We start from the raw sequence: 21,071 nt of genomic DNA, 5'->3' as shown, positions 1-21,071 counted from the left end.
TTTCTCGGATAAGGTGATCCCTCCTGACCTTAATCATACATATTTATACCTAATTCCCAAAGTCAAGAACGCACATACCATCCAGCAATTTAGGCCTATTAGTTTGTGTAACATCGTCTATAAATTCATCATAAAAATTATTGTTAATAGGCTAAAGCCTATCCTTTCAAAAATAATTGGGCCTACTCAATCTAATTTTCAACAAGGAAAAAGGGCTTTGGATAACGCCATTATTGTTTAGAAAATCCTATCCTATTTTTAAAAAAATGAAAGGCAAAACCAACACCATGCTCTTAAAATTAAACCTTGAAAAAGCTTTCAATCCTTTGGAATGGTCTTTCATCAGGAAAACTCTTCACCATTTCAAGCTCCCTCCTTCAATAATTCAATTAATCATGTCCTATATTACTACTACATCGACTTTCATACTCATTAATGGCACCCGTACGTCATACTTCTATCCATCAAGAGGCATTCGACAAGGTGATCCATTATCACCATACATATTTATAATGTATATGGAAATGTTCTCGCATCTTATTAACACTTCAGTAGATCATCTTCAATGGCAACCTATCCGCATCTTCAAACTTGGTCCAGATCTTTCTCATTTATTCTTTGCAGATGACATCATTTTGCTTTCTAAAATCACCACAAAAAGTTGTCATGCAATTATAGATGTTATTAACCTATTTAATCATCACTGAGGCCAAAAGATAAATTTCAATAAATCAAAGATATTTTTCTCAAACAATTTCTCAGACACTAATAAAAATTTTGTGCTACAATCTTTCTCCATCAAGGAAGGGAACTCTTTCGGAAAATATTTGGGATTTTCCATAATTCAATCACGCCACAAACCGAGTGACTTCCAATTCCTGCAAGACGACTTTAAAAATCGGTTAGCAAGTTGGAAAATCAAATTCTTAAATATGGTGGGACGTGCTACTCTCATTACATCTACACTCAACACTCTACCCAACCATGTCATGCAATACATACACATTCCAACCACTGTAATAAACAAAATGGAGCACTACCAAAGAAACTTTCTATGGGGCGCCACTATTATTCGGAAAAAATTACATCTTATTAAATGGAAGAAAATCACTACTACAAAAGAAAAAGGTGGATTGAATATCCAAAATCTTAGAACAAAGATTAACACTTTGCTAGCAAGCTTGGCTAGGCGGATTTTTTAAAATACCCATTCTCTCTGGGCTCCAACACTCTTAAATAAATATCTTCCGCTCACTAAGGCCACTAATCACTCTTTAACATGGCGCAATATTCTGAAAGGTTGGAACCACTGTCAACTGGGTCTCCAGTGGCGAATTGGCACAGGGCACCATATTAGGTTATGGACCGACACTTGGATCAAATCAGGGACAACTTTGCGATCTCTCCTTATAGGACCACTACCTCAATCTCATCAAACGTATAAACTATCTCACGTCTTAAAACCCCAGGGATGGAATTGGGCCAACTTACCTTTTGAGATCCCGTGGGATATTAAAAAATATTGTACTAAACTATATCGTTCTGTCTATACACAAAACAAGACAACCTCTATTGGGCACTCACAAATAACAGAAGGTTTACTGTCAATACTATGTATAAAACTCTAGCTGATAAGGATATACAACTTCCCAACGAGCCAAATCCTTTCAACGGGATTTGGACCTTGCCAATCCAACCAAAAATAAAAAATTTCCTTTGGATATTACAACTCAATAAACTACCAACAAGACAATACCTCAATTATATTGGCATTTCACAGGTTGCAACTTGAACTTTCTATCAAAATGCACCCGAAATAGCAACTCATATCTTCATAACATGAACTAATGCTAAACTATATTGCCTTACTATAGGAATCTCTAGTTCCGTTCATCATTTCTTAACAATGAACTCCCCTAATCTATGGCTTCATAACCTCATTCACTTTAAAGGGCTTCAACTTCCTCATAAACCGAACACTCGCACCTTTTTATCATTGAGTCTTTGGCATATTTGGGTCACTCACAATCGAAATATTTTTGATCAAAAATCTTAAAAACCTTGTCCTAGGGTTGTTTTACAATGATCAACTGAATTTGCATATATGGCTGCATCTCCGTCCATACCACCAAAAAGGGTTCAACTCAATCTTAAATGGATACCACCAAAATCTAACAATTATAAACTAAATTCTGATGGGCAACTTCTACAAACAATGATACAGATGGCATAGAAGGGGTAATTAGGAATCACTTAGGCGATTGGATAGTGGGCTATGCTGGCCCAGTCCCACATGTTCATTGTCTAACAGCATAGCTGTAGGCACTCATAAGAGGGCTAAATCTAGCCATCCAAATGCAACAAACACCACTGGAAGTGGAAATTGATGCGCGGGAGGTAACCACCCTTTTGGCTACAGATAACTCAAAATATGCTAATCTTATTTCTGATTGCAGTTACCTATTCAAGATGCTCCGTGAGCCACTAGTTTGACATGCGTACAGGGAATAAAATGGAGTGGCAGACCAACTTGCAAAGTAAGGATGTAGGTTGCAAGATGTTGCTACGGTGCAAGTTTTTGTTGAACCACTTTTTTTTTGTCTCAAACCAGTTGTAGGTAGATAAATTGGGAATCAAAAGGCCACATTTTGTACCGATCACAGACACCGGATAAACAACCTATCACAATAGCCAATAACGTTTTGTTAGTACCCAAGTAATTATAGCCGTTGTTGTAACACCTATTTTGCCTATACCTGAATCAACAGCTGCTACATGCATAGAGGATCGCCCATATACTAGCTTTAGCCTTTAAGGACTAGACCTCGTGTGTAACTGCTAATGTATCTAATATCACTATGTGTAATATGGTGCAAGAGCACAACACCCTGTACGCGATTTTTAATTAATGAAGTGTAACGACCCGACCGGTCATTTTGAGCTTTTGTACTTTGATCGCCAGTTTTCGGGCATGACTTGCCCCGTATGATGTATTATGACTGATGTAGATCGATGGTTTTGGTTTTCAGAAAAATCAGAAGGAATTTGAAAGAACAGTCTCAGATGAAAGTTTTGAATTTAAAAGGTTTGACCAAGAGTTGACTTGATTGTATATGATCTCGGATTGGAATTTTTATAATTTTGTTAGCTCCGTTAGGTGATTTATGACTTAGGAGCGCGATCGGAATGCATTTTGGAAGTCCGTGGAAGGATTTGGCTCGAATTGGCAAAGATAGTATTTTGGCGAATTCCGGTTGACAGGTGAGATTTTGATCCGAGGGTCAGAATGGAATTCCAAGAGTTTCTATAGCTTTTTATGTCATTTTTGATGTATGTGCAAAATTTCAAGTTATTCGGACATCGTTTGGTCGGGTTTTTTATCGAAAGTATATTTCGGAAGTTTTTGAAAACTTAGGCTTGAATTCGATGAGTTTTGGGTAATTTGATGTTGTTTGAGGTGCTTTGATGATTGGAACATGTTTGAATAATGTTATGAATTATGTTGGCATGTTTGGTCGGGGTCCTATGAGGCTAGGATAAGTTTTGGAAGAGTTTTTGGAAGCTTTTTGCCGTTTTGAGCATAAGCATGTAATGATCCAAAGGTCCATATTTAGTTCTAGAGATCAAAATTTAATTTCGAGACTTCCAAAATTTTAATAATGAATTATAGGAGTGATCTGGAAAGTTTGGTCAAATTTCATCAAGTTGCGGTTGGGTTTTTGACGCGAAACATGAGTTAATTGTTTAACGAGCGAAATGTATATCGCACTGAGCAAACGAGCTCCGAATTGAGTTTCGATTGAAGGACTATGTTCGTATCATTATTTGTAACTCATAATCGAATTCCGAGTTTGTATGGTGGAGTTAAGAGCCTTTTTAGTGAAAATAAATATTGCTGGTGCAGCAGGATCTGGTGTGCACCTTTAGCGACCAGATGTGGGACTTTTAGCGACGGGAATGGGTCTTTTAGCGACCAGAATCGGGTTATTAATGCTGTTCTGTTTTTTTTTGCTCATTTTCACGTTGAAAGAACACGGCTTGGGGCAATTTTCGAGCAAGAAATCATGGAAAATCTTGAGGTAAGTCACTTGTGATCATTTCTACTCCATAATATTGAATTATCATCGAATAATCCGACTAGATTACATGTTTTTGAGGTGTAAATTGGGAATATGGACCTAGGGATTTGAAAATAAGATTTGAAGATTTGAGGTCGAATTGTTATCGGAATTTAGTAATTTTGGTATGGTTGGACTCGTGGTTGAATGGGTTGTCGGATTTTGTGAGTTTCGTCGAATTTCGAAGCATGGGCCCGGGGGCTGGGTTTGAGAAATTTCGGGATTTTGATGTTAAATTGGATTATTTCAAGTGGGCTTCGCTCCCTTAGCATATTTTAATGATTATGTACTGATTGTGGCTAGATTTGGAGCATCCGGAGGTCGATTCATGCGGGCAAGGCATCACGGGCTAGGGTTTGGACCGGATCGAGATGAGTAATGATTGTAAATGATGTTTTGAGGGTTTGAAACCCCGAATTGCACATCGTAGTGCTAAATTGAGGTGAGACACACGTTGGATGATGAGCGTGGGATCTTTTACTACTGGGGATTGTGACTTGGTCCTTCTCGATTGATGATTTTACCGCGTATTTGACTAAAACTTATTTGTTATCATCGTAATTTGGGTTGATTGTCATATTTGGGCTCCGTGCCAATTATTTGAACCCTTCGGGGATTTTTATCACCATTTCCTCACTGTTTTGACTTATTACTTGAACTCAGTCCTGTTGATATCTGTTGTTTTACAAACTCAGTCACTTTTACTCAGATTTGAAACGTAAATGATATTTCTAAATGATGTTTTGGGTTGAGAACTACTATTTTACTAATGCCCGAGGGGCTTGTGATAATTTTTGGACTGAGTGAGGCCGAGGGCCATATGTGAGGATATACCGAGTGATATGAGGCCGAGGGCCTGAGATACTTTATATGTCACACGGTGGTTTGAGTGATATGAGGCCGAGGGCCTATGATACTTTATATGCCACGCAGTGGCTTGAGTGATGTGAGGCCGAGTGATATGAGGCCGAGGGCCTGAGATACTTTATATGCCACGCGGTGGCTTGAGTGATGTGAGGATATGCTGAGTGATGATGCCACGAGGTGGCTTGATATAGCGCTTGGGCCGTAAGGGGCCCCTCCGGAGTCTGCACACCCACAGTGAGCGCGAGTACCCATTGTTCTGAGTGATTGATACTATGCCCGAAAGGCTGATATGAGTGATTGTGAGGTAGTTCGAGGGGCTAATACTATTCTGAGAGTGAGCCCGAGGGGCTGTTACTGTTCTGATATTGAGCCCGAGGGGCTGGCACTGTTCTAATATTGAGCCCGAGAGGTTGGTTCTGTTGATATTATGCCCGAGGGGCGGTTTGTTGTACATGTTTTGCCCGAGGGGCTGTTTACATTTCTATCATTTTTGTTACTCACTTGTAAATTACTTGTTTTACTTGTTGGAAAAAGGGTTTTTCACTTGATTTCTCACTGCCTTACTGTTTAAAGTGATTTTTATTGCTTCAGTATGGATTGCCTTGTGTTTTTACGTGATTTCTTGCCTTCAGTCTTTATTTATTATTATTACTCACTGAGTCGGAGTACTCACATTACTCCCTGCACCTTGTGTGCAGATGCAGGTATTTATACACCCGGTAGCGGTTTTTGGCTGATCAGAGGCAGAGTTATCGGAGTTTAGCGAGGTGGCTACCGGCGTTCGCAGCACCACTTTTCTCCCTTTTGTTCATTATTCCTGTTTTGTATAATTTGACCTTGTAGTTGTATTTACACCCTAATAGATTCTCGTGACTTGTGACACCCCGGTTTGGTCTGTGTCGGGATGGTTTCTACTGCTGTTATCATATTTTCGCAAATTATGGTTACTATATCTTGTCTTAGAACAATTTATGATATTTAACAGTTTAAAAGAGGTGTTCTGTTTTGGTCTGGCTGGTCTTGTCTTCACAAGAGGCGCTATCACGACCGGATTCGTGGATTTGGGTCGTGACAAATTGGTATCAGAGTCTAGGTTACATAGGTCTCACGAGTCATGAGCAGGTTTAGTAGAGTCTCGCGAATCGGTACAGAGACGTCTGTATTTATCCTCGAGAGGCTGTAGAACCTTTAGGAAAAACTTCACATTCTTGAATTCTTATCGTGCGTACTTGATTCAGCTTGAAAAGTGACTCTTGAAAATTCCTTCCACGCGTTCATATGCGCGCATGAGCGCTTAGTATCAGATATGCATCGATAGCTTGTAATTCCCCGATCAAGGGGCGATATGTGATCTCTGTGAGTTTGATGTGAGGCTAGTCTGGAGGACTTGAGGCCAGATCTTTGCCTATGACTTGAGCACCGAGGTGCTGATTCTGTGAGCCAGTGTTTTTGAACTTATATATTCGGTATCATCCCTATTAGTGGAAGTGAAGGTTGGATAACTATGTGATGAGTATGTTAGTACTGCGAGATGTATCTATATGACTTGGAAGTGACGAGGAAGGTCTGCTGGGGATAGAAGAACTATTAGGTGCTTGATTTTCATCTTGATTCGAGGTGTAGCCCCGAGTTATGGATGTATGAAGGATCTTTCAATGTTTCCCAGTTGAGAGTGAAGTAGATTTCATGTTGCGGTATGAGTTCAGACTCAAGAAGACTAAGTAACTGCGTACGATTTGTGACGGTGGAAGGTATACAGAAATGTTAATTGAAGGCAAAGTAGGTGGGTTATCTCTTGCGAAAAATTCTGGAGATTGTATGATCCTTATGTGTATGTTAGAAGATCTCATGTGTAAGTGAAAAGTACGTGTTGAAATTTGAAATTTCGGTTCGTTTAAGAGAGTGGGCTTAACTTTTGCGGGGATGAATGCGAGATTTGCAGAAGATTAAAACTACTAGATGATCTGTGTTTTCACAAGCTTACAAAAGGATTTGATCTTAATCTCACTATGATATTGTGGCATCAATAGAGTATAATTGTTATGAGTTATTGAGTGTATTTTGATCTATGGCTCCGAGCCAAGTTGGGGAGTCTGTTGTGAGTAGTTGATTGCACAGTTAGGCGCTATGTTGGTTCCAGTTTGAGGCGTGTGGGCAAATCAGTTATGGCTTGCGGAAATTGAGACCGAGGATGACTCGAGTAGAGGAATATTTTTTTTAACAAAGGTTATATTATGCTTCATAGAGTAAGAAAAATCATGGAATGTCTTATGTTGTTGGTAAAGAATGCTCGGTGCATAGAGTATGAAGTTGCTTGGATGTGTTGGGATGAGGATTTCATTCTGCGGTGTCAGAGTGCTAATGAGGCACGGGCGGTTCTGTTCATTTGATCAGGCTAATTGCAGTTTGAATAGGGTGAATGACTCTCAAGAATGGTTCTAATGTGTTTAAGATTTTACATGTAACAATTGGGTATCTCAAAGTTGTATATGGGGTTAGAAACTGTATTTTCATTGGAAGAGGTCAAGACTTGTGATATTTCTATATTGATTATGAGATTCTATGTATCAGTATCAGGAAAGCAAAGGTAACGGATTTAGATTCGCAGGAAGTTCCTCAGAGTAAAGTGTTCCGGAATGTGGTGTTTCTGGGAGCAATTGAGTGAGTATTCAACGGCGTATAGGTCTTAGACAATGTGGTCTTGTGCTTGGGTCTCATGTGGTGAGCCTGGGTTAAGGAATTGTGGTGCTACAGCAAGAGAGAATATCAAGTTGAAAATGAATCAGAAGGAAATTTAGATAGGTGGAATAGTTTGATAGTAGACCGAATCGGTATGGTAAGGATATGATTAATTCTGTGTGTGTGTTCGAGGTAATGAGTTCTTTCAGGTATTTTGCGGAGATGCTCTTAGGTTTTGATGACTTGCTTAGCTTGATCGAGTTAGAAGGATTCAGTCATGACATGTCTGATTTGTGCAAAGGGAACTCGGAGAGTTCTTGATGGTTTTACCGCGGTTTGGGAATGTATATTTTCTATGGACATGGGATGTATAGTGATTTTCCTTCTAGATGGGACCAATGGAAGGTTCGTGACTAGTGAATATGTAGTTGATTGTGGCTCGGAAAGGGATTTTAAAGTTCTCATATTTATCATAGGATGGCATGTTATATGTGGTATGTTGTGTGGGGCGGGGATTGGCACATGTAAGGTCACAATTCAGTTTTGAAAGGAAGGTCATAAATTCTTAGACAGCACATGCAGTTTCAGATGACTAGGTAAATAATATTACTAAATGGTGTGTCTTGATAACGGTATGCACTTCAGAAAGAGGGAAATGTGGTTGAGTTAATAATACATCATAGGTATTGCGGTTGTAGACTGTGAGAAAATAGCTAAGGTTTGTCAGAGGGTAGTATGTGCTATGATTTAGTCGTTGTGAACCTTCGGAGGATTATTTATCTATTGTGTATGACTAGACTTGATGTATGGTCCATTGGTAGACCTATATGAATGTGTGTTCTGTATTACGACGGCTTGGTTGACTTCGAGTTGCCAATGGTGAGGTGTGTGTTGATTCGTCTGTTATTGAGCTTATTAGTAATCTGGGGAGACCTATGAGTTACCTTTCTATGTTGCGAGGTGTTATGATTTGTTGGTTATAGGCACATATGGTGCAGTTCTATTAGGGTTTCATAGTGGAAGTCGAGCGGGAAGAGTAATTTGGTGTTGCTCGGTGAATGGCGTATTGGTTATGTCCTATCGGGTGTGTGTGGTGTATGTTATTTGTTTCACCGTGGGTGTAATGATTGCTTTGGTTCCAAACATCAAATTATGCGTGGTTGTCGATTTCGAGCATAATGACTTGAGGTGTTTCATGTGGAACAGTGTTGGATAGGATCGCGCATCACAGCAAAGTTATGTGGAGGTATGACCTTGCGGGTTAGATTCGTGTGTTATGTTCCTACAATGAGAGACGGGTTCTCAACCTTGTGTTGTGGCGGTACTGGTGAGCTTGAGGTACAACTCTTTCAATTGAGTCATTTTCATGATTTGTGTATGTTTGGACCGTTGCTTATTGGTGCGCGTATTATGCAAGTGGTGTTTTAGGCCTGTACGGATGTGTCATGTCACTAGAGCAGTGTGTTGGATTAGAGGAGATCGTTGAGATCTTTAATGAATACAAACAGATTTGATTTCAGCATGTCGGGAAGATAAATATCGAGGTTCGGCTCAGAAATTTGCTATGGTCCTTGCCAAAGGAGAAGTGGCCTTATGATTGGTTGATCTGAGAAATAGTTATGGTTTATTGCGTGTTTCATTTATCATTGGCAGTATATGGAAGTGTTGGAATGAGACTTTAGTTGATAAGAGGTTTTCTGTCGGTATTCGGTTGTTATGTGCAGCTGCTGTGAATAGAAGTTATCGCTACGAGTGTTTGAGTTATGTGGTATATTATATAATTGCACCTGAGGTTGCAGGCATGGGCTATTACAGTTGGTTCGAGCCTATTCAGTGTATGAGGGTGAGGTTTTGATCGTATTGATGGTTTCAGAAGTGAAAGTGTGGTTCTATGATTCATGGTCTAGATTGGGTTGTGTAATTTCAGCTTCTATGTGTTATCACACCTATATGAGATAGGGTGACATGGGATCACCCCCGGGTTATGCATGGTAAAGTTATTCAGCTATTGGTTGGCTTTTAGAACAAATCTGAGTACGTTCGAGGAAGAACGTGTGTTTAAGTGGGGGAGGATGTAACGACCCGACCGGTCGTTTTGAGCTTTTGTACTTTGATCGCCAGTTCTCGGGCATGACTTGCCCCGTATGATGTATTATGACTGATGTAGATCGATGGTTTTGGTTTTCAGGAAAAATCGGAAGGAATTTGAAAGAACAGTCTCAGATGAAAGCTTTGAATTTGAAAGGTTTGACCAAGAGTTGACTTATTTGTATATGATCTCGGATCGGAATTTTTATGATTTGGTTAGCTCCGTTAGGTGATTTATGACTTAGGAGCGCGATCGGAATGCATTTTGGAAGTCCATGGAAGGATTTGGCTCGAATTGGCAAAGTTAGTATTTTGGAGAATTCCGGTTGATAGATGAGATTTTGATCCGAGGGTCGGAATGGAATTCCGAGAATTGTTGTAGCTTCTTTATGTCATTTGTGATATGTGTGCAAAATTTTAGGTTATTCGGACATCGTTTGGTCGGGTTTTTGATCGAAAGTGTATTTCGAAAGTTTTTGGAAACTTAGGCTTGAATTCGATGAGTTTTGGGTAATTTGATGTTGTTTGAGGTGTTTTGATGATTGGAACAGGTTTGAATGATGTTATGAATTATGTTGGCATGTTCGGTTGGGGTCCCATGAGGCTAGGATAAGTTTTGGAAGAGTTTTTGGAAGATTTTTGCCATTTTGAGCATAAGCATGTAATGATCCAAATGTCCATTTTAAGTTCTAGAGATCGAAATTTAATTTTGAGACTTCCAAAATTTCAATAATGAATTATAGGAGTGATCTGAAAAGTTTGGTCTAATTTCATCAAGTCACGGTTGGGTTTTTGACGCGAAACATGAGTTAATTGTTTAACGAGCGAAATGGATATCGCACTGAGCAAACGAGCTCCGAATTGAGTTTCGATTGAAGGACTATGTTCGTATCATTATTTGTGACTCATAATCAAATTCCAAGTTCGTATGGTGGAGTTAAGAGCCTTTTTAGTAAAAATAAATACTGCTGGTGCAGCAGGATCTGGTGCGCACCTTTAGTGGCCAGATGTGGGACTTTTAGCGGCGGGAATGGGTCTTTTAGCGACCAGAATCCGGTTACTAATGTTGTTCTGGTTTTTTTTGCTCATTTTCACGTTTTTCTGGTGAAAGAACACGGCTTGGGGGAATTTTTTGAGCAGGAAATCTTGAGGTAAGTCACTTGTGATCATTTCTACTCCATAATATTGAATTATCATCGAATAATCCGACTAGATTACATGTTTTTGAGGTGTAAATTGGGAATTTGGACCTAGGGATTTGAAAATAAGATTTGAAGATTTTGAGGCCGAATTGTTATCGGAATTTAGTAATTTTGGTATGGTTGGACTCGTGGTTGAATGGGTTGTCGGATTTTGTGAGTTTCGTCGAATTCCGAAGCGTGGGCTCGGGGGCTGGATATGAGAAATTTTGGGATTTTGATGTTAAATTGGATATTTTCAAGTGGGCTTCGCTCCCTTAGCATATTTTAATGATTATGTATTGATTGTGGCTAGATTTGGAGCATCCGGAGGTCGATTCGTGCGGGCAAGGCATCGCGGGCTAGAGTTTGGACCGGATCAAGGTGAGTAATGATTGTAAATGATGTTCTGAGGGTTTGAAACCCCGGATTGCACATCGTAGTGCTATATTCAGGTGAGACACACGCTGGATAATGAGCGTGGGATCTTTTACTACTGGGGATTGTGACTTGGTCCGTCTCGATTGATGATTTTACCGCGTATTTGACTGAAACTTATTTGTTATCATCATAATTTGGGTTGATTGTCATATTTGGGCTCCGTACCAATTATTTGAACCCTTCGGGGATTTTTATCACCATTTTCTCACAGTTTTGACTTAATACTTGAACTCAGTCCTGTTGATATCTGTTGTTTTACAAACTCAGCCACTTTTACTCAGATTTGAAACGTAAATGATATTTCTAAATGATGTTTTGGGCTGAGAACTACTGTTTTACTAATGCCCGAGGGGCTTGTGATAATTTTCGGACTGAGTGAGGTCGAGGTCCATATGTGAGGATATACCGAGTGATATGAGGCCGATGGCCTATGATACTTTATACGCCACGCGGTGGCTTGAGTGATGTGAGGCCGAGTGATATGAGGCCGAGGGCCTATGATACTTTATATGCCACGCGGTGGCTTGAGTGATGTGAGGATATGCTGAGTGATGATGTCATGAGGTGGCTTGATATAGCGTTTGGGCCGTAAGGGGCCCCTCCGGAGTTTGCACACCCACAGTGAGCACGGGTACCCATTGTTCTGAGTGATTGATACTATGCCCGAGGGGCTGATATGAGTGATTGTGAGGTAGTCCGAGGGACTGATACTATTCTGAGAGTGAGCCCGAGGGGCTGTTACTGTTCTGATATTGAGCCCGAGGGGCTGGCACTGTTCTAATATTGAGCCCGAGCGGCTGGTTCTATTGATATTATACCCGAGGGGCGGTTTGTTGTACATGTTTTGCCCGAGGGGCTGTTTATATTTCTATCATTTTTGTTACTCACTTGTAAACTACTTGATTTACTTGTTGGAAAAAGGGATTTTCACTTGATTTCTCACTACCTTACTGTTTAAAGTGATTTTTACTGCTTCAGTATAGAATGTCTTGTGTTTTTACGTGATTTCTTGCCTTCAGTCTTTATTTATTATTATTACTCACTAAGTCGGAGTAGTCACATTACTCCCTGTACCTTGCGTGCAGATGCAGGTATTTATACACCCGGTAGCGGGTTTTTGGCTGATCAGAGGCAGAGTTATCGGAGTTTAGCGAGGTGGCTGCCGACGTTCGCAACACCGCTTTTCTCCCTTTTGTTCATTATTCTTGTTTTGTATAATTTGACCTTGTAGTTGTATTTATACCCTAATAGATGCTCGTGACTTGTGACACTCCGGTTTGGGCTGTGTGGGGATGATTTCTACTGTTGTTATCGTATTTTCGCAAATTATGGTTACTATATCTTGTCTTAGAACTATTTATGATATTTAACAGTTTAAAAGAGGTGTTCTGTTTTGGTCTGGCTGGCCTTCTCTTCACGAGAGGCGCCATCACGACTAGGTTCGAGGATTTGGGTCGTGACATGAAGTTATCTTTCTTACCAAAAAAAAAAGAAACCATGTTTTTTTTTTGCTAAGGAAAGAAACTTTTATTCAAAACAAAAACTTATTACACATTAGGAACTGGGCATTTAGAACCCGTTCCTAATATGTCTTCTTTTAGTACATCTAAGATAAAAGTGGGAGGGGATACAAAGATCATTATATTTCTTCGGATTTCTGGCTGACCGCCTTTCCCATAGCAGGCCAGCTTGTTTGTAGCAGCTTTTCTTTCTCTAAAAATATGGCCCACCTGTGGCCTGCCCAGCTCCTCCAGTAGATGCTTGCAATCCGTTAATATGTGTGAGAAAAGTAGGTTATTTGATGACAACATTTGAAGTAATACCTGAGAGTCTGTCTCCACAATAAATGGAGTTAAAGTATGGTTCATTGCCAGCTTTAGACCATTGTGTAATACCATTAATTCCATGTGAACTGCAAATTGTGAATGGTGTTAAAATGCGAACTCAATAATCCACTCCTCATTATTGTTTCGGATAAGACCACCTCCCCCTCCTGTATGTGTTTGCATCAAAAGTACCATCTATGTTAAGTTTAAAAAAACCATTTGGGGGCGGAGTTCATCGAATTATTTTTGTTACGCGAATATGTTTTTCCTTGTGCTTATGCACTAGGTGATAATACTCTAAAGTTTGGAAAATTATGTCGTAGTGAGTTATTGGTTTGGTGGAATTTCAGAAGAGGGTTATGTTCCTATTTTTCCAGATGGACCAAAGAATAATGGGGTTAGGATTTTTAAAGGAAGTGATTGGTTATTTATGACAATGCATTTTGTAGATGCTGAGCATAGATGAAATATTTGAGAATCCATTTGATTTGCGGGGATGTGCAAGTTGAAATGTTCCCAAATGGATCTTGCTTGTGGGCAATTTATGAATAAATAGTAGTATTTGGATAAGAAGCACAAGTGGTTGACACAATTATATTACGATGGAATAAATTTTCGGCAATTGGTAATTTATTATTGAGGAGAAGCCACATGAAAAATTTAACTTTGTTTAAAGCATGTATTTTCCATACCCATTGAGTAAATTTTTCAAGGGGGGTTGGAGTACTTTTTGAGTGGTGAAGGTAAGTGGTGTAAGCTGATTTATAGAGAAGAATCTCGATAAGGTGTTTTTCCAGAAGAAAGAGTCTATTTTGGATCGGATTCTTGAATGTAGGTATTGTTAATGAGGCGTAGGATAGTAGAAGGGATTTGCATGGATATTTGGGAGAAGTCCCATTCATTATTAGGCAGCATAATATTATTTAATGTTTGTACTGAGTCGGTTTGAGTTAGTGGTCTTTCTATGATTGATCATAGGGAGTCATTTGATCTTATCCAATTATCATCTCAAAGCCTTATATTATAGCCTGTTCTAACATTCCAAGCTAATCCATGGTTAAAGAGTTGAATATTCTTAGTATGCTTTTCCAGATGTAAGAGTCAGATGGTTTCATAGTGAAGTTATTGAGGAGTTGTCTTGTTTGGTATTTTTCTTTTAAAATTTTAACCCATAAGTGATATGGGTTTGAGATAAAGTGCCAAGTTAGGCTTAAAGGAGGGCTGAGTTTTTTGCTTTAGTGTTGGTGATACCCAATCCTCCCCAACTCTTTGGTAGTGTAGCAGTCTCCCAATTTACTAGGTGTATCCTTTTCTTATGTTCAGTGGAACCCTAGAGAAAATTGTGTTGGATGCGATAGATTTTCCCGATGCAGTTTTGGGAATCATGTTAATTTGCATTGCATAATTAGGGATTATTAATATAGTACTGGTGATGAGAGTAGCACGATCGGCCATGGATAACATTTTTGCCTTCCAACCTTGTAGTCGGCTATTCATGCGGTCAATAATGCATTGGTAGTCAGCATTTTTTGGGTGGTGGTTAGTGATTGGTAATCCTAGGTATTTTCCAAACTTTGTGTTGAGGGAGTTTACAATAATTCTTTGTCTGCGGGGGTGGACATTTTTTGAGAAGTAGACTTTAGATTTTGCAAAGTTTATTTTTTGACCAGATTGGGATGATAAGTTGTTGAAAATATTTATAATGGTAGAGCTATTTTTGTATCAGCTTCAACAAATAGCACCAGATCATCTACAAAAAGGAGATGCAATAGTTTTGTTGAGACTCTTCCTATTTTGATAGGATTCCAAAGGTTATGGTTTATTTCTTGGCTGATTAAGCGGGTTAGGGATTCCATGCAAATGATAAATAAGTATGGTGAAATGGGGTCACCTTGCCTATTCTCACGAGTTGGTTTGAAAGAAGTGGTAAGTTTCCCATTGACAAGTATTGATATGGATGAAGTTGTGACGCATGACATAATGATTGAAATTAGCTTTAGGGGAAAATTGAAGCTTGCCAAGGAAAATCTAATGAAGGACCATTCGAGACGGTCAAAGGCTTTTTCTAGATCAATTTTTAGCATCATATGCCCTTTTTTACTATTATTCTTATTGAAGGAATGAATAGCTTCTTGGACAATGATGCTATTATCAGTAGCTCTGCGACCGGGAATGAAGCTGTATTGGTTAAGGCTAATAATTTTGTGCAATAGTGGTCTTATACGGTGTTAAATTATTTTAGTAATAGTTTTGTAAATCGTATTGCAAAGGCTTATGGGTCTATATTGAGTGATCAATTCAGGGTTTTTTACTTTAGGGATTAAAACTATAATTGTATTATTAATATCATGTGGGATCTAGTTGGTTGAAAAGACATCCATACAAAAATTAGTGATTGCAGTTTGAGTATCGCCCCAAAATTGTTGGAAGAAAATGGAGTGAAGTCCATCTGGACCTGGTGCCTTTAGAGGTTTAAAGGAATTGATGGCATTTTTTATTTCTAAAGTTGAAAGAGGTTTGGTGAGTTGAAGTTGATCTTCATGTGTTAGTGCGTGAATATCTGTGGGTATGAATTTTTTAACGCTATAAGGAAGTTCAGTAGTATACACATTTTTAAAATGCTCAATGATAGTGGTTGTAATGGCATACTTATTTAAGGTCCAGTTGCCAACATTATCTATTAGGCCCATAATCCTATTTTTGCGCCTTTTATGGATTGTAGTCGTGTGGAAAAATTTTATGTTGGCATCACCTTCATTTAGCCATTGGACTCTAGATTTTAATTTCAAGAAGTCCTCTTCTTATTGAAGAATATTATTGTAATCGAAAATAAGGTTTGTTTCAAGGTTGTGGTGAAACGTCTTTTTATGGATCAGATTCATTTTTTGTAGACCTTCAATTCTAGCAATAATTTTCCTTTTACTAGCAAAAATGTTTCCAAAGCATGTGGAGTTCCATTTTGGGCATTATTTTTAGAGCTGGCCATAGCACTTGTATACTCGGCGTTAGAGTGCCAACAGCTTGATACTAAAATTTTAAAATCAGGGTGACGTAGCCACATTGTTTCAAACTTGAAAGCACTAATAGGTTTGTTAGAATGACGTATGAGGTTAAGGAGTAGCGGACAGTGGTTTGAGTATATGCGTGGGAGATGTGTAACATTTGAGTCTTGGTATATTTCAAGCCAAGCCGGGTTACTCATAAATCTATCTAGTCTTTCTAGTTTAATGGAATTATTGTTTTGGCTGTTAGGTTTGTTAGTCTAGGTGAACCTTGGTCCAGTAAAGCCTAGGTCTAGCATGTTCATTTCGTTAATACACTCCACAAAGGCCGAAATTCTGTTATTCTTGGTGAGGTTTCCTCCTAATTTTTCAGAGGCATTTGTAACTTCATTAAAATCCCCACATACTAATCATGGGAGATTAATAATTGAAGACATTTCTTTGAGGTTTTTGAACAGGATATTTTTATATCTACTACTCCCTCCGTTTCAGTTTATGTGAACTTATTTGACTGGGCACAGAGTTTAAGAAAAGAAAGAAGACTTTTGAACTTGTGGTGTAAAATGAAACACATATATTTTGTGTGGCTATAAATCATTGCATAAAGGTAAATTATTTCCAAATAGGGAAAGAGGTTATTCCTTTTGGCACGAACTAAAAAGAAAATAGGCTCACATAAATTGAAACGGAGGGAGTATTATTTTTAGCATATATGACAGAAATAATCCACGTGGGTGATGATGTACTTACTTTCACAGTCGCATGAATTTCTTGCTCAGTGAGTACCATTGGTTCTATGGTGACCTCATGATTATTCCAAAGCAATGCGATTTCTCCGGAGAACCCAGAAGCTGGTACCTGCAGTAAATCAGTAAAAGGCAACTGTTGTAGCAAAATATCATGGTCTGCCATTCGATTTTCTGTGAGAGCTAGAACAGATGGTGTGTTTGCATGGAGAATGGCGTCCAAATTACGCCTGAAAATGGGATTATTAGCTCCCCTACAATTCCATAGCAGTATTTTCATATGAGGGTTGGTGTGATAATTCATTCCCTGGCCCCGAGTGAGATCTAGGTTTGTTGCAACTGCTGGGCATAGGTTGAGGACATATTGCTGCATGGGCGACCATGCACACGACCTTATGTTCAGCGACACTTTCCGAATGTTTGGCGGAGTTTGAAGCGAGATTTTTTCTTCTGCATTTTCTAGGAACGTCAGAGTCAGACACTCCTCCGTCAGGATGATGGGATCCATCACAGGGCCTTGAGTGTTTGGATTGCTTCCCTCCTGTTCCGGGACCTGTGGTGGAGGGGAATTTTGAGTAGTTGAATGGAATGATGGACTTGGTGTTTCCATCACTGGTACTATCTGTTCCATGGAGAATCGCTGCAGTTGAGCTTGTGTGACTGGTGTGTGCAGTGTTTGAAGTACTTGATTTAGCGATAAATTCGCAAAGTTGCTTAGTTGGTATGATGGCGAGTTGGAGTTCTGGTATTGCATGTTGTTGGAGGGGTTCATCAACATGTTTCCCAATGATAGTAGGTCTTCTTGCTGGACAGTTTGGTTGTAGAGAAGCGTTTGGTATGCTTGGATCATTTCTGGGGTGGTCATTTGTATTGGGAGAGTTTCTAGTGGCATGTTTGGGTGGAAGTTCATCATGTTGTTGTTCCAGCTTGGGATGGGCGACTGGATTTGGAAAGGGTCTAGTGGTAGAGGGAGAGTTCCCTGGATAGGGTTGAAGTTGAAGTGGTGGAATTGGTTCTGGAATGGAGTGACAGTGCTTGAGCCTAGAGTCATTGGTGCTAGTTGGAACATGCATGGCGGAGGTGGAGGTTGCGTGAGTGTGCATGGAGGTGCAGTTGTTTGGTTTGTTGATATTGAGGACTGAGTTGGACGTCTGTTTTGGTTCCTCAGACGTGGAGGATGGCTGGTGGAGGAGTGTTTTGAGCGAGGCATTTTTGGAGGTTGGTTGTGGTATTGTTTTGGTGAAAACTGGAGATGGTGAAGGAGCGTGAAGAGATGAGGGTGGTTTTATAGATGGCTGAAGGGGCTGGTGCTTTAAATGCTGAGATTTGCGTTTATGTTTGGGTAGTAGTTTACGTCAGAGTTCTGCAGATTTTGTGGTAGGAATGGCATTGAAGGAATGGGAGGTCACAGGTGTAGGGCTACTGTTAGAGGAATATATGGGATTTTGGGTAAGTATTTCAGAAGATTTGGCTGTTAAAGCACTTATGAGTGCTTGTACTTTCCCTCTTTGGGGGATGTCCTTTTCGTTCGTGTGGTTTGATTTGGCAGGTATACTTGATGAATGGTTGGTTTTACTTGATGAATGAATTTTTCTTTTGTTTGTATCGTTACTGGAGATGTCGTTGGTTTGTAACGATTTGGAAATTATCAGGTTGGCATTGGTTGCTAGGGGTTTGGGGTTTTCCTGTTGTGAATGGACGAGAGGTTTGGTTGAGGTGTAGTTGATGTGGTGGATTTAGTTAGGTTATGGTTGAGGAGGGATGAAGTAGTTGCAGTAGGGGTTTTAGGGTTAGTAAGGGTAGTACTTGTTGATTTGGTAGATATTGTATTTGTAGTTGGTAGGTGTATTTGGTTTAGTTTTGCTGGGGAAGTAGATTGTGGATTTGCTATTTCCGCGTTAGTCAACTGTGCATGTATAGTTTGAGGAGTGACAATGGTATTGTTATTGTTTTGTAGTTGGGTTGTAATTTGATTAGTTTCGTTGGCTGTCGTGGGTGTATTTGGGAGGGATGTTTCTTGGTAGTTTTCTAGTTTGGAAAAATTGTTATGGGTTTTGGGTGGTAAAATTGGGTTTTTTGTAGTAGTTGTTGAAAATTGTTTTTTGCTATTTTTGGGGAAGGTTACTGTTGTCCATGGGCCTTCCGATACCTCAATGTGATTTTCCTTGAAATTTTTTTCTTTTCCATTTTTTTTCTGATCTTTTTCTTTTTTTTCATTTTCTTTTTTTTCTTCTTTTTTTTCATTTTTTGCAGTAGTCGAAGAAGTACCTTGTTCCATGTTTGATGAACTGTTGCAGTGGTACAGTGTGAGTCCTAGGCATCCACAGCTTTGACATAGAGGAGTTGAGCTCTCATAGTGAATTTTCTGTAGGTGCTTGCCAATGAGTATATCCCTGGGCACTGGTTTTCCTAGCTGGACTAATATACAAAGTCTTGCATAACGTCCTCTACTAGTGTTCCTTGTGCAGCTATCTATTTTTAGTATTGATCCAATTTGACTTCCTATTTTTCGGAGGATTGTCAAGTCGTAGTATTCTGTTGGCAATTCTGGCAGTCGTATCCAAATAGTTGAAAAAGGCATTTGATCATTAGTGGGATTGAATTTTGGCTCCCATTTTCTAACGGAGAGAAATTGTGATCCTATAAACCAAGGGCCTTGGTTTAAGATTTTTGCATAATTTTCTGAGGTTGTAAATTTGAATAGATAATAGTCTTCACCAAGATCTATCAAGTTTAAATCCTCATTTAGGTTCCAAAGGGTTTTTAGTTTATTTCTAAGTAGCATGAATCCTAACCGTTTTTCTAGCAGTTTTACTATCACTGTATGTTGCCATGGTTCGTAGAGTCTTGTTTTTTCTGATGAGGAGATTGGTATGAAGAAGGGGTGTTTAGTTGGGTTATCATGTTCATCATCTAGATTAAAATGAGCAAAATCGTGTTGTATGCTATCTGCTGGGATGAAGCAATTATCTATTAGAAGTTTGTCACGAAACCTTACTTTATTTTCAGTCGGTTGCTGATAATTATTTGTACTTCTATTGAGTAGATCTTCTTCTTGATCGGACATGTGATCATCAGTTGAACCCATTGGAAAAGCTTGATATTGTTAATTCGAAGAAACTCCAAATTTTCCTCAGGATAAGGCTCAGGACACAAATATCTGCACAACAATCAATCACTAATTACACCAAACAAAATATTTAACACAAACCCAACAAAAGAAAAATAGAAATTTGCAATTCATAAAATAAACAAAAAAAGATTTCTTTATCAATCGCGCTTCAACATCTCCATCTTCTCATCTATCATTTAAAAAGTTTCCCATTTCTATTATCCATCGCCTCTCTTCCGTGTTAGCTTCTCACTAGGTCCTCGTCCTGAAAGACGGACAACGCTAATTCATTCCTCAGCTTCATTGTCACTCTCAGAATCAATAAATTTAACAGCTACATCACCAGTGTCAAGGCCAACAAATCCATCTTCCAATTTGAACACTAGATAAGCAACATATTTGGTCCTTTTCGACAGTATTTTAGTTTCAAACTTGCCTCGGATTTCAAGCCAACAAACGTGCCCGAGTTGCCAAATCGCCAATTTTCATTGAATTCTCCTTTATTCTGTTTAGTCTTTGACTTCTCCTCGTAATCAAATGTTTGTTATGGAAAAAAAAGATATACTCAGCTCATTTTAAAACTTGTTTTAAAAATCAAATTCAAGAACTTTGTTGAAAGATTTTACTTCACATAAGCTTATTTTAGTAATTGAAACTGTATAAGTCTCGTAATACTTTCTTCTTATGTCGTTAATATTATCATTCTATTCTAAAAAGATAGCAGCTTCTTTGGTACTTCAAAATTATTTTTCTTGAACTCGAATTTGACATTTAACTTATTAAATATGTACCCACAGATTATGAGATAAATAGAGTATTAAGAAATAAAGTCAAAAGACAAATCACGCGATAATTTGTCCGACAATTCTAAATGATCAGAGAGTGCAAAAGGTAATATAATTGTGCTAGCATGTGAAATACTGTTGACAGGGGCGGGAGCCAGAAGTTGATATATGAGTTTGGCCGGACACAATAGCTTTAGTTCAAATTTTATATATGTATTAAAAAAGTTCA

At 38.9% G+C, this 21,071-nt stretch overlaps 1 protein-coding gene across 4 annotated transcripts; it reads right to left on the bottom strand.

The window, feature by feature from the left end:
• Window positions 1-572: 572 nt before the first annotated feature.
• On the bottom strand, window positions 573-20,148 carry LOC104238294 (uncharacterized). Of its 4 annotated transcripts, XR_011403162.1 has the most exons (3): window positions 19,944-20,148; window positions 16,950-17,057; window positions 12,964-13,283 (listed from the first exon to the last, which is right to left on the bottom strand). XR_011403162.1 is itself a non-coding variant. In XM_070160661.1 (2 exons), exons 1-2 carry the CDS (start codon window positions 18,153-18,155, stop codon window positions 631-633), a joined length of 1,218 nt encoding a protein of 405 aa, XP_070016762.1. In that variant the 5' UTR covers window positions 18,156-18,446; the 3' UTR covers window positions 573-630. The 4 variants fall into 4 exon arrangements, 3 of the variants coding, with proteins under 3 accessions (XP_070016762.1, XP_070016761.1, XP_009790923.1); XM_070160661.1 differs by lacking the exons at window positions 12,964-13,283; window positions 19,944-20,148 and adding an exon at window positions 573-642 and having other exon boundaries at window positions 16,950-18,446; XM_070160660.1 differs by lacking the exons at window positions 12,964-13,283; window positions 19,944-20,148 and adding an exon at window positions 817-878 and having other exon boundaries at window positions 16,950-18,446.
• Between the last annotated feature and the right edge of the window lie 923 nt (window positions 20,149-21,071).

Source organism: Nicotiana sylvestris, chromosome 10 (assembly GCF_000393655.2).
Source record: "Nicotiana sylvestris chromosome 10, ASM39365v2, whole genome shotgun sequence".
In the NCBI taxonomy this organism is placed as follows: Eukaryota; Viridiplantae; Streptophyta; class Magnoliopsida; order Solanales; family Solanaceae; genus Nicotiana; species Nicotiana sylvestris.
This window is presented reverse-complemented; position numbering and strand designations above follow the sequence as displayed.

Excerpts from the sequence above, each read along its gene's own strand:
- LOC104238294 (XM_070160660.1), bottom strand. The coding sequence starts at position 18,155 with ATGCCTCGCTCAAAACACTCCTCCACCAGCCATCCTCCACGTCTGAGG. Across the intron at positions 879-16,949 it reads AAATTCATGCGACTGTGAAA|GAATTGGAAGTCACTCGGTT; the intron begins GTAAGTACATCA and ends GTCGTCTTGCAG.